This window comes from Octopus bimaculoides, chromosome 14, assembly GCF_001194135.2.
Source record: "Octopus bimaculoides isolate UCB-OBI-ISO-001 chromosome 14, ASM119413v2, whole genome shotgun sequence".
Taxonomy (NCBI): Eukaryota; Metazoa; Mollusca; class Cephalopoda; order Octopoda; family Octopodidae; genus Octopus; species Octopus bimaculoides.
Window position 1 is genome coordinate 25,630,928 of NC_068994.1, and position 14,353 is coordinate 25,645,280.

General features: G+C 35.5%; 1 protein-coding gene across 1 annotated transcript in view; it reads left to right on the forward strand.

The window, feature by feature from the left end:
* The window catches only part of LOC106874548 (protein MAK16 homolog B), a 148,871-nt gene that overhangs the window by 70,843 nt on the left and 63,675 nt on the right, over positions 1-14,353 (forward strand). The window contains exons 9-12 of the mRNA XM_052972582.1: positions 4,081-4,132; positions 4,458-4,541; positions 10,741-10,795; positions 12,245-12,319. Coding sequence (XP_052828542.1) covers positions 4,081-4,132; positions 4,458-4,541; positions 10,741-10,795; positions 12,245-12,319 — 266 coding nt within the window. The remainder of the gene's footprint in view (positions 1-4,080; positions 4,133-4,457; positions 4,542-10,740; positions 10,796-12,244; positions 12,320-14,353) is intronic.

The following is a 14,353-nucleotide window of genomic DNA, read 5'->3' on the forward strand; positions in this document are numbered from 1 at the left end:
TATCTGTCATTACAGTATCGAAATGTAATTGTTTCAGTTAGTGGAATAACGTGTACATATACATCTATATGTATACATATACATTTCTCTCTTTCTCTTTCTCTCTTTCTCTTTCTCTCTTTCTCTTTCTCTCTTTCTCTCTTTCTCTCTTTCTCTCTGAAAGTATCTGTCATTACAGTATCGAAATGTGATTGTTTCAGTTAGTAGAATAGTTTCATTTTTAAAGTGAAAGTATTTGACATGAGTGTTTTTGTTTCACTTTTGACACGTAATACTTAAATAGTGGAGGAGATATTATGTTGCTGTGGGCTCGAACAAGCACCCAGTTATAATCCAGGTTATGGCTAACCACCTCAGGTTGTAAGGAGCACTGTAGATTACTTTTGTTTATGGTAAGCAATCTCAGTGTATCTCATTGGATGAGTAAATCCTGGATTTGCTTTGCTCGATTATATTTTACTGAGTGTATATCCAAAACAATTACAATGAATATGGAGATTAGTACATCTGCATATTTTTTTAATTTCTACAGTCAATTATACAGCATATTTGATTTAAATGTGTCCAGTATATATTTTTGTTGCATAGACAATACACAATTGCATTTGAACCCAGTTACTTTTGACTGGTTATTAGTCTATGCAACTTTATTCAAGTTCCATCCACTGATGTGGTCAGAAGTGAACTAAGTGTATGTAGGTTTAGCTAGCATTATATTTGGTAAGTGACAATAGTTTTTGAGTGTAAAAAGTGTGAGAGGAAGCTTTGGAAACCAAATATGGCTATAAAAACTGCTGTGAGGTTGACTCTATACTGACCTTAGGTTAGAATTTCAAATCAAGAATACCAGACCGTTAATTAGGTCAAAGTATTTAAAAACAAACAAACAAAAAAACCCCACTAACCTTCGATTGATTAAGAATTAGTGAACTTGAGATAGTGCATGCAGTTACTGGTCACTAATTCAGATATAATTTAAATATATGAGATATGTAGGAGTTATTTGTGAGACCAATAAACCAAATTTGATTTACATGTAGTTTCATTGTTCTATACGTGTTGCAAGAATTTTCAAATATGTAGTTTTTACATATGGAGAATACTGATTATGCAAACTAGATCTTATATTTACCATGCAAACTCAGGCACCTCTTATTTTATGTGGTGCTTACTTAATTAAAAATCCTTTCTATGGAAGTATTTGAATGCCCTGTAAAGGTGCAGACACCTTAAGGCTGTTCTTGCCCACTATTAAGTAACTGGTGTTTAGACATAAAAATATGGAATATTTCTTCTACGCATAAATTGCATCTTTTCCCCTCAATTACTATGGTTTTGCTATGCCTATTATTTTCTATTCAGTATTAAAGTTAATGTTTCTATCCTTAAAGGATCAGATAAACACACTTAAGCTTGTGCTATACATCTCTCTATCTTTAAATGAAGCTAAATGATTTGCTGGTTTCACCTTGAAATTCGTCTAGCATGCTCCAGTATAAAAATACAATATTCCCCCTGATGTTACCATTTAAACCAAATCTGCTGTATAATTGACTGCAGATATAATAAATATGCAGTTGTACTAATCTCTGTATTCATTGTAATTGTCTTTTATGTTGGTTCTGAGTTTTGGTTAAATTAACTGTGGCTGGTTTGTCTTGAAGTAGTTGCATGCTGGTTATATGTTAACAGGTCTAGTCTGTGTGTCTGGAGTGATTGTAGATTAATTAATGATAAGAAGAACCAGGTAAATTTAATGTGACTGTTCTTTATTGCAATCATTAAAAAAATACATGGCAAATGATAAGTAACTGGTTTGGTAATTCATAGCTTGGTTCTGTGTGCTGGGCAGTGTAGTTCTGTGTTCTGGGCAGTGTAGTTCTGTGTTCTGGGCAGTGTAATTCACAGGAAGATGTCTACTTGACTTGTGATTTCATCTCCATCTCCTCTCTCTGCTCTGTAGTGTGTGGGAGCATTTCTTATGTAATGGTTGGTAGACAGGAACAGAATTTTTCTGCATTGGGATAAAAACTTGCTCAAACACCAATTGGCTAGTTAACACCATCCTATCTTTGCAACAAATTTAGTCCAATCCTAATCACATGATGAAATGTTGACAATGCTGAAATATGTACATTTGATATAACTTTAAAGCTAAATAGCTGAGTAGACAATATGCTTGCTACAATAACCCCTGGGCCAGTATATTTTTCACAGAAAAATGTACAAAAATTCAAAAAGGAAAAAATGTAGCAAATGGAAAACCATAGTAAGAAAAAAATGTACAAAGGAAGAAAAAATACACAACAAAAAAGTGTATAATTTCAACTGATTTACAAAGTTGAAGTGAAAACAACTCTTCAAAAATTACATAATGTGTTCAAAGAACAAAATTTGTATATACAAAATGCATTAAAATTGATGAGAACAAACAAACTGAATCAAAATGCTGCCTTCAATTGTTGGTGAAAGCACTCGATCATCTTGTTAGACATGGGTTGGTAAGCAGTAGTAGGAATCCACCATGCACCAAATAAATTTGAAATGTTAGTGAAAGGGCTTGATTCAAATTGTCAGTTGTGGTCTGTAGTGATGGTAAGATGTGCTCTTAAATTCAACTGGCTATAAGAGCCATCGTGATTGTGAGTGAAGAAATATCTTTGATAGGAATAGCTCCAAGCCATCAAGAAAAATGATTGATACAGGTCAACAGATATGAGTACTCCTTGACTGGTGGAAAAGGGCCAACGATGTCAATGTGAATATGTTTAAATTGGGCATCAGGTATGGAAAAAGTACCAACGGGTGCCCTAATATGATGTTGCACTTTATACTTCATGCATACTACAGAAGTTCTTGTCCACTTTTTAATGTTCTTTTGCAGTGTGAGTGCGTATACATGTGCAATCTGTGACTAAAGCAGCTTGAGTGAGTGCATTCTCAATCCATGGTTTGTGGTTGAATTTTTCTGGCAGGTGTGCATGCAGTGTGAAATGCTTTGAAAGTGGTGTAGAAGTGAAATGTGTCTGGTGCTGTAGAAGTGAAATGTGTCTGGTGCTGTCACTGTGTACATTTGCTGAGATGAGCAAGAATGACACAGTATGGTATGCTGGCGCGTTGCAAGAGACAGGCAATTCTCTCTGTTTATTCCATGACCAACCTGGGTCTAACAGGCAAGTTGTGTCTATAATAAGGGTGCAGAGAGTATTAGTCGAAATTGAGTGTTACATGTAAACAAATGAAAGTGTCCTGTGCAGACAGCATGGTATAAAAAGATGAAATAAATAAACAAAAGTGACAAACTTGGCTGGAAAGTGTCTTACATATTGATAAGCAACTAGTTTGCTAATTCATGACTTGGTTCAGTGTGCTGGGCAGCGTAGTTCACGAGCAGTCATCTGCTTGACTTGTGATCTCGTCTCTATCCTTTCTCTCTGCTCTGTAACGTGACGTGACGAAGCATTTCTTATACAATGGTTGGTAGGCAGGAAGAGAATTTTTCTGTGTTGGGATAAAAACTGTTGCTCAAACACTGATTGGCTAGTTAAGCCCATCTAGTCTTTGCAACAGATTTAGTCCAACCCTAATCACATGATCAAATGTTGACAATGCTGAAATATGCCCCTTTGATATAAGTTTAAAGCTAAATAGCTGAGTAGACACTACACTTGCTATAATAACCCCTGGGCCAGTAGGTAGGTAGATAGATAGATAGGCAACATTTCTTTTTGCAGTTTCCATATTTTCAACTGCTTTATCATATCGTCAAAAGGGAAAATTTTCCAGCATTTTCTCCATGATGATATGAGAATGGTTTCATTCTCTTTCACTGTTATTCTGTATCCACTCCCTTCCTTCACTCAATCTATCTCTCTAACTCTCTCTCACCCTCTCTCTCTTCCCTTTCCCTCCCCTCTCCCTCCTCTATATCTCCTTGCCTCTCACCCATCCTCCTGTATTTAATAACATGTTATATTTGTCTTACCTGTCAGTGCTATGAATCTCCTCACTCTCACTCCGTGTCTGTCCCTCCTCTTTACTGCTTTACCTCTCACTTCAACTATACTTCCTATGCTTAAGATTTATTTTCTCTCTTTTTACCTCTTCCTTTGAAGTGTGACATACATTACAGGTATGTATATAAAAGAAAAAAAAAGACATATTATTACTTAGGATGTGTTGGTGTACACTCAAATGTGGAAAAACATTCACTACAGTAATTGTCTTAGAAGGGATGTATATGAAAACATGGAGCTGGACTCTGAATGACATCAGCTGCTCATAATCCAATAAGGACTAGTATCTTACAAGATAAAGAGGTTACTTCTGTATATTAGAATTATCCAACCCATGTCATGATGTAAATATAAATGTTATTAATCTTGATATTTCATTTTTTAAAAATTATTACTCTCCCCCACAACTTCACTTTTTTTTTTATCATTGTTTCATTTTAGGTATTATCGTCGGAAGTGTCGCTTGAGATTGATAAGAATTAGGCAGTATTTGGCCAGAATGAGAAAACTTGTTTTGCGTAACAGGTAAGTGTGTGTGTGTGTGTGTGTGTGTGTGTGTGTGTGTGTGGTAAGGGAGCGATATCTATTCCTTCCACAGTCAAGACTGCATTTTTTTAATCACTCAGCATAGTAATCTTTTATACATTTTCTGATACACTTTATATTCAGCTACTCTCTCTTCTCACTTGTATTCCATGTTTCATGAAGGTTAATATTATATGACATATTCACTAGATTATATTTATATCTCCAACCGACACAAATCTTTCACATTCCATGTTTCATGGCTCATTGCCTTGTGGAACCACACTTCTTATGTAAATTTCATACATTAATTGGTGCCTTTGGTGTATTTTGATGATCTTTTTGATTTTGGTTGCCTTGGTGATGTGTCATACTGTGCAGGCAAAAGGCAGCATTCAAGGTGTGTAGGAGAAAGGCAAACAAGTTAACAGAAACAACATAAAAACACCAACACTGGTTGTCAAGTAGTGGTGACACACATGCATACATGGGTTGAACAGTTTGACCAGAGCTGGCAAGCTAGAGAGCTGCACTAAGTTCCAGTCTGATTTGGCTTGGTTTTTATAGCTGGATGTCCTTCCTAACACCATTCACTTTCAATATGAAAATTACAGACAGAAATTATAGATGTTGTGTTTGAAATTCTTTAACAAGAGGAACTCTTTAGCCAAAGTAAAACCTACCTACTATAAGTAAAGCATGAAAATCACTCAATTTGATGAAAGAAACAACTGAGATGCACAGACAAACTGTGGAAGAGTATAAAAGAGATAGCAATGAGTGAACAAACTGATGAATATAAGTTATATAAGAACTGCTGTTAACATGTGACAATAGTGATGCTAGAATAATAGGAAAAAAGTTACAGTGCTGGAAACTTTGAATGGTTAGAAGAATAAGGAAGTCAGAATCTCATATTTCCGAAAGCTGAGCAGCAATATACTATTGAAACATTGCATGTAAAGTGGGACCAACCTGAGTGTATGAGAAAATGATGTAATCAACACAAGGAAACACTGTTCGGAAAATTCTTCACTATAACTCACACCATTTAAACTGTATTGAAAATGAGTATTGGAAAACCATCTTTTTGAGGTATATGCTGCATTTTTCAATTGTACAAGTAATTTCTTGGAAGGAAAGAGTAAATGTAGAACAATATTAAACATTTTGGAATGACCTATATGCTTTTAACTCATTCTCACAAGAAATAAACATAGCTTGATTTATAGTAAGGCAATTACCCTGGGGACCCACTTCTTTCCAGAAAGTTTGCATGAAGTAGGCCTTCCTCTATCTACTTCTTAGAAAAAAATCTCTAATAAATCTTAAAAACAAATATCACATTTTTCTCCACTTTAATGGCACTAAAAAACTACTCTAAAATAACTTCTACCCAGTTGTCCTGAAGCAGCTTTTGGTCTGTGGGGAATAATGGATTTCAAGGATGGAGGAAAGAATAACAACAAAAAGAAAAACGAAAGCTTTCTGAAAAATATTTAGTACTTTTATGTATTTATCTGCATAAAAGTAGATAGAAGTTGTTGACTCAACAATGAATTTTTCGATTAAATCTCTCTCTCTCTCTCAAAAACAAACAAACCTGCACTCACATATATTGCCATTCCATAAAGTTATTCTACTCATTTGGTATGCTAGTCATATTTATGAAATAAGGCAAGACTGTTTGGCTTCCAAAATTTTAATTTTTAAGTTACTGTTTTAGTTATAAAGTTTTCTTTTTTGCATAATATCACTGCACAGAGCACAGATAAAAACTTTTTTTCTTTTGTCTTTGGAATATAACTTGGTCATATTTTTGTTTTCCATTAAACCTAATCATTTCTTCCTCTTATAGTTCTGTATTTTTCATTATCATCAGCCTCCCAAATTTTTCTATTATGTTCACAAACAAAACTTCACTGATGGTATTGATTTAGTACCTGTCATTGTTGCTGGTGCTGTTTCTCAACTTACTTTTTCAATTTGTCTATGACCACCAATTTTCAGCTATCTTTGTTGAACATTAGTTGTTATTTCAATGGATGTCTATTACTATAAGTTCCTGGTCGTAAATGGGTGGATTGAAAAAAAAAAATCAGAAAAAATGTTGAAACAAAAATAAGCCCAATGATGCCACTAACAACAACACATCTTAATTGCAATTCAAAATACCTTCTTCTCTCTCAAAATGATTTGAACTGTTACATCTACTGATGCCATTTTTATTAACAAAAGTGAAAGTAGAATTGTTACCTCAGATATTACATAGTTTGAAGTTTAGAGGGGTCCATGAAATACTTAATTCCTTTTCAAACAAATCATTTTTCTGAAGCATTTATGGTGCATCTTTGTTTTCATGGCCCCATGAAAGTGAAACAAATTTTGAAGAAAAGTAATTTAATTGAAACAAAATCCTTAATCTGTAATCCTCAATTTGCTGTTACTCATTTGAATCTTTTCTGTTTACTTTGGTTGCAGGCCTCCATAACTGCCCCAAACATAAGAATAGCAGAAGAATGTGCCTGTGGGTAGATTAAACAAAGCTGTTGTCAGTTCTTGTTTTGTTTTTGAAGCTATTTACTTTTTGCTTTTATTTAGATAATATTTTCACACAGAATATCCAGTATACTATAGAATATTCGGCTATCAAAGAATTTCCAAAGAAAGAAGTTAAAAAATGCTACTGTATTGGCTAAGTCACAACATCTTGCAGAATTCCTGGCAAAATTTTTCTTTGCCTCAAAAAATAAGGGGGGAAGGGAACTTAGAAGCTAATGAAGGATCAGTAATAGATGTTTCTTTTGAGAAACTAGCTGCACTCTTAAGCACATCTGTAAGGAGAAACATATCAACTCAAGCGAAGTGCTATCTTAGGACCTAAAATGAGCCAGTTAGTTTTCTGCCAGAGAAAAGTATGTGTTCATGTTCTTTCAGAATCCAGAATATTGATGTGGTGAAGGCAAAATGGATGGGTATTGTCATGATTTTAAAAATTCTATGTTTTATACTGAACAGCATTTGAGAGAGTAGTTCCAGTACAGCCCATCAAAGAGGGCAGTTTATTGCTTTTACTGTTCTTTGATGTCAAGCCACTCTGACTGGCTTTCCAACAAGTATGGCTTTAATGATAGGAAAAATGAAAACATGAATAAAGTCAAGGCCACAGTGATTTTGAGTTGCAGTTCAAGGCTTTACATAAGCTGATAAAACAAGTGCTGAAAAACAAGAAATGTTGGACTGAAATATTCTTTTCTTCTCTAGGCACAAGGCCTGGAATTTTTGGGGAGGGGCCAGTCAATTAGATTGACCCCGAAAGGATGAAAAGCAAAGTCGACCTTGGTGGAATTTGAACTCAGAACATAAAGACAGATGAAATACGACTAAGCATTTAACCCAGTGTGCTAATGTTTCTACCAGCTTGCTGCCTTGTTGGACTGAAATATTGCACTGTGTTGTGGCTGTGACAATGTTTCTAGCCAAGAGAGGCCTGGTATTGAAGGGATAATTGGATCTAAGCACAATGAGAATTCTTTTGAGAATTATGGATCTTATTGCACAATTCGATCCATTTCTAATGTGTCACTTGAAAGCATTTGGCAATTTTGGAAGTGATAAGCTCTGTTCTATTGAATGCAAAATTTATGAATCATATTGCAGCAGAACTTAAAAACTACCAAGTATTAGTGTTTGTAGATTTAATGCCAAACTGATCAGCTAACAGTTATTGTGTGTTGTACTGTTTCTGAGAAACTAGTAGAAAGGTTTTTAAATTTCCTAGTTTGGTTCTTATGAAGTGGAAACGCTGGTCACATCTGAGTTGGAATTTCTTTAAAAAATAGGATGTAAACTTTGAAGACTGTAGGGATAGTCCTATGACAGTACCAGTAATATCACTGAAAATCTTTTTGCTTTCTTCCCCTCTTTTTTCCCTTTCTTTTTCTCCTCTTTGAGTTATGTTTAGAATACAAAATGTACTGTCTCCACTTTTCTTTCAAACATTCAATTTTGGAGAGAATTTTTTGATGAAATGTAGTTCTGCATTAAAAAACATTAGTATAAAAAATTCTCTCCAAAATTGAATGTTTGAAAGAAAAGCAGACTCCCTTTTGGCTATCTGAAACATTCTCCTGCTACCCCCACTCTTCCAGGCATTCCAAGCCTGTTCCTTTGCACTAGTGACCCTGTCTACAGTATTGTTCCACCACCACATTACCCTGGGTCTGGAAGGGACTTTGCACCAGCCACTGATTTGGTCTGTGGCACTCAACAAGCTGTCTTGCAGGAATTCCTAGCTGTCTTCTATGTCACAGGACTGTAGCTCCTCCTTATCATCAAATTTCTCAGTAAGTATATCCCTAAATCTGTGACCATGTGAAGGGTTCCTAAGCTTCTAAGTCCGTCTTTTCCAGATTGGTCTGGTTTTTGGCATCCTTTTGGCCTCGAGTCTAAAGTCACTAATAACTAGTCTATGTTGGAGGGTACATTCTTCACCAGGGAGAGTCCTTGTATTTAAGAGCAACCATGCATCCTGCTGTCTGGTGAGAATGAAATCGATCTGGCTAGCAGAGTCACCTGACTGATAGGTTATCAGGTGGCTAGCTGGCTTCCTGAAGTAGGTGTTGCAGATCAATAGGTTATTTGCATCGCAGAACTTAAGTAGCCTAGTTCCCTCTTCATTTCTGGTACCAGCTCCATGTCCTCCATGTACACAATGGAAAATACCAGATTGCTGTCCGACATGCCCATTAAAATCTCCAGCCACAAAGATGAGATCATTATCACTCATCTTTGAGGTAGCTTGCAGAAGTATATTATAAAAGTGATCCTTTTGTTCATTTGGTAGGCCCGCTTGTGGAGCATAAGTAGATATAATTTTAGCTATACCATTCTGCAAGACTGGCCTGAGCTTAAGTACTCTATCACACACCCTCATACCCATATGACCTAATCCACCCATTTCTTTGCAAGAAGCATGCTCACACCCCCTATTTCATCACTATTACCTTCCCAGAAGAGTTTATACCTATGTGCTTTGCCTGTGAGGACTCTGGCTGAAGTTTCTCTCCATCTTACCTCTTGTACGCAACGTACATCAACACGTCTGGGTATTCAAGCTAAATTTGACAGTTTGCATAAAAGGAAAAGAAAACAATATCTCATCCAGAGATAAATGTATTTTTTTAGAAAAATTCAATTAATATCAACTAGTTTATGACTGAGAGGTAAATGTTTACTCAAAGAAACTACCCTCAGCTTCTACCATGGCTTCAAGGTAGGACATGGCGCTTGCATTCCTCAGTGTCTCTGGGAAGATCTTGGCCATCAGCTCAGCCTTGGTGTTGCAGGTAGAGTGGTTGGTGTTTTTCTCAACCACAACCCACACATAGTAATCCATGAGATTACTATCAGGGGAATTAGGAGGCTAGATATTGGAGCTAGTGAGGTTGTAGAAATTCTCTCTGACAATAACTTCTGACTCTTTCTGGAGGTATGGCAAGGAGCCGAATCTTCCTGCTACTCATATGGTCTTCCAGCAGTAACCCTCTCCAGCCAAGGATTGACTACAATCTCTAGTAGTTTCATATTTCTGTCTGAATTGAGCATAAAGCCTTGTTCAAAGATGTGGGGATGATTCCAGCATGTAGGCACAGTCAGAACACCTGCTGTGTATATTTGTGCTGGCCATGGCTCTGTAGTTTCTGTCGTAGCTATCAATGTCATGTCTTACAGCTTTTACAGTGTTCACAAAGTATTGAGCAGTAGTCATGGTGTCAGCATTTTGATACCTGGCACAAATCATCATGATACAGGTAACTTTTTTCCAAAATTCAGATTGTCTCCAGTCCTCCATATTGGCAAAGCTTTTCTCAACTACAATTTTAATCTTTATGCTCTCCAATGCTGTTGACTGTTCACCAATACATCAAGCTGTTCTCAAAAAAAGGAGACATAAAATATTATCAAATTTAGTCTGAATGCCCTGTGTATATAAATATATAAGAAATAGTTATACATGTCATCATTTATAAATATGTGTATGTTGTATATATGTTTGTATCTGTGTTTTCTGGGAAAATAAGAAAAGAGGCTGTAGTAATTTGAAAATTTGTAATAATTTTTGTTCAAGAATTACCAATTAACTCCATTGTCAAAATTATTGAAAACTAATTGAATGTCTTGTGTCCTTCACTTTCAGGCGAAAGTTGGTTCCTTTGCAGAGAAATATTGAACGTCGAGAGAAAAGACGAGAGGTGAGTAAAATCAATTGTATTGTGGTTGTTACTGTTACATCAGAGCATTTGTTGAAGGATTTCCAACCAATGCGATCCCACACTGGCATGGCTATGTGGTAGCGAACTGGCTTCCCAACCATATGGTCTTAGATGCAGTCCCATCATGTGGCACCATGGGTTAGTGTCTTCCACTATATCCCAGTCCAACCAAAGCCTTGTGAGTCAGTTTGGTGGACAAAAACTAGAAGGTGCCTGTCATATATGTGTATATATATCTATGCATGTGTTTTTGTGTTTGTTGCCCATTGCCACTTGACAACTGGTGTTGGGCTCTTTACATCTGTTTAACTAAACCTTTCAAAGCAATTCAGAGCCTTCAACAAGTCAGATATAAAAGATAAGTATACCTAGGACTACATTACCTAACTCATAAAGTCCCATATCACAAATATCTGCCACTTTTGTAAAATCCTAAATGCATGAAAGTGCAACTATGCACTCTTCAGCACATGCTTATGCATATATATGTGTATGTATATGTATATATATATATATATATATATATATATATGCATACTGTTAGGTTTACCCAATATTCATGCCTTTCTCACCTGTTATATTTATATCATGGGCATGTTTGATAGTCTCCCAGTTAATGTTCTTATCACTTATCCTCTTCCCCTATCATTCCCACTTCTATTATGTTCCTCACATTCATTTATCACTCCTCTATCAAGCACACCACTGCCACCCATATCTCAGTTGCTCATACCTTTATCACTCATACCTTGCACACTTACACTCCTTACTGCTCATTTGTCAGTTACTCCCTCCTAAGTCTCATTGTGCTATGCTATTGGTATGACTAAGGATGGCAGCGCATCTCTTTGTACAGTGCTTCCTGTATTACATAAGGATGCCACTGTGTATATTTGACCCTCTCACTGATGCTCTCATCACCTCTCATCTCTACCACCCATTCTGTTTCATTCATCTTAAGGAGATCTCATTTGATACATATACACCTCATACGCTTTATCTAGACTTTGTTCAAAGTCAGTTGGTATTGTTACCTATTGTTCACCCTTACCATGTATCCAGTCCATGCTAGCCATCATGCTCTCACCTGTGGAGGTGCCATGGTAAAGTGTACGCAGCACACTCTATTAATTGTGGGATCAAGGGGTCACCATCATTCTTGTCAAAGACATGACAACCTACCTAGTGCTGGTGCCATGAAAGTGCACTCAATACACTTTATAAAGTGATTGATGTTAGGAAAGGCATCCAACTAGAGTAACCAAGCCAAAATAAAATTTACAAATGTTACGAGGTTCCCCAACCTTTCTAGGAGCACCCTAGCCTTCCAACTCATGCAAGCATGGAAAGCAGACATCAAATGGAGATTGTGTCTGTGGTAGCAGCAGCAGTTATATAAAATAAAACCTTATTTGTATTTGTTTGCAGGAGAAAGCATTGGTTGCTGCCCAACTTGACAATGCCATAGAGAAACAGTTATTGGAAAGACTCAAATCTGGTGCTGTGAGTATTCAAGCTTATTTTTTTACATTTTTCACGCAAGCAGTTCTTATTTTGTTTCTTTGTGTTTTTAAGTCCAATGTATTTTATTAACCACTTTATAGTTTGAACTATGAAAGGTTGGTGTGTGTGATTGTGTGAGTATGCATGTGTGTACATATGTCTGTGTGTGAATGTTGTCATTTCAATGTGTCACATGAAATGATTTGAATGAAAATCAGTGTCATTGTGTTTATATATGTGGTTAACATAATGTCTTGTAGCTTTGAAGTAGTGAAATAAAACCCTCCTTGTAAAAGCACGGATGATTGTTGACAGTTAGAGCATCTGGCTGTGAAATTATTGTTTAAAAAAAATAAGTACTCATCCAACCTGTGTCAGCATAGAAAAAAAAAGCTAATGAATAACTCGCATTATATAGTCATGTATTACAAACATATTTCTGTGTTTGTGCTATAAACTTATATAGTGTATGAATATGTGTTAGGTAATTACAATTTCAGGGACATACTGAAACATATTGTGCTAATTGTAATCCTATTTGCTTTGCTTGTGACCCACGTGCATAATCGATGCTACATTCTTCTGTTATTAAGGTGTGTGAGAGTGTGCATATGTATGTGTGTGTATATTTGTCTGTCTCAAAATATTTTGTTTTGTTGATGTATGTTTTAATGTCTGCCTGCATGTTTATGTGTAAGTATGTGTATATATGCATATGTGTATATGTATGCATGCATGCATAATTCTTGTTTATGTATATGTATGTATGAGTGTGTATGTGTCTGCAGATGCATGCAAAATGACCATCCTCATATTTAGTGTTTTTTAAAGCATTAATTAAAATATTACTTAAACAACTCAGTTTTATGAGTAAAGTTATTAGAATGATAGTATGATGTTTGGCATATTACCATGAAAACCAGAAATGAAAGCAGCCATTTTTGCATGTATCACTCACAATGGCTTTCAAACAAAAGAACAAAGATAAGCATTTTTTTCAAACTTTAATTTCATATTTCATAAAATATTCAAACTGAATATTTAAAAAAAAAACAAAAAACAGACTTGATTTACTTGCTGATGATCAGAAATAGGTAACTTTGAGTACTGGAAATTAGGGCCTTTCAGTTATAATGTATTAAAGAATACTCTGTATTTGTATTGAGTTCTGTAATTTGTTGCTTCTGGCGAATCAGCAGTTATGTATTGAATGCATTTAATATGTATGTTTCAGATAATTGTTCAATAGATAAAAAGGGTATTTCATCTCTTACACAAAATCTTCCTCAGTTAAGACATATCAAAATATAAACAAATTGATGGTATTCACACTTTATTAAACTGGAGCAACTTAGGGACAGGACATGTCCAGAAGGGGTCAATATTTATAGGGAGGGAAATGGAATAGCAGGGAGGGAGGCAGGACAAAAATGAGAGAGATTGCAACTATGTGGAAACAGAAGGAAGAGTCAACTAAATAAATAAATAAGTGTACAAAAGAGCATGTGACAGCATACAAAGAGTAAAAACAAAATAAACGAATAAATAAATGTATCAGAATTATTATTATTATTATTATTATTATTATTATTATTATTATTATTATTATTATTATTATCATTATTATTATTATTAACATCTCTTTATCACAGGTTTTGTTGGAACTCCTGGAGTCTTGCATGCAAAGTGGGCTTACTACCTGCAGCCTATGGGACCATGCTATTCATTCCTTTCAGCTATCTAATATTTTCCTGATTATTCTAGGCGTGCCAAGGAGGCAAACCTTTTCTAACTGAGCACTCTATTTCAATTTCCTTTATATTCCTCTTGATGGCTTCTGATACTGTTCCCAAGGACCCAACAATAATTGGCACTATTTTCACCTTCTTTATTTTCCATAGCCAGGCTGTTTTGTACTTAAGAGGGTGGTATCTATCTATCTATCTATCTATCTATCTATCTATCTATCTATCTATCTATCTATCTATCTATCTATCTATCTTTTCGACTTCCTTCTTGACTATTTGTGGGTCA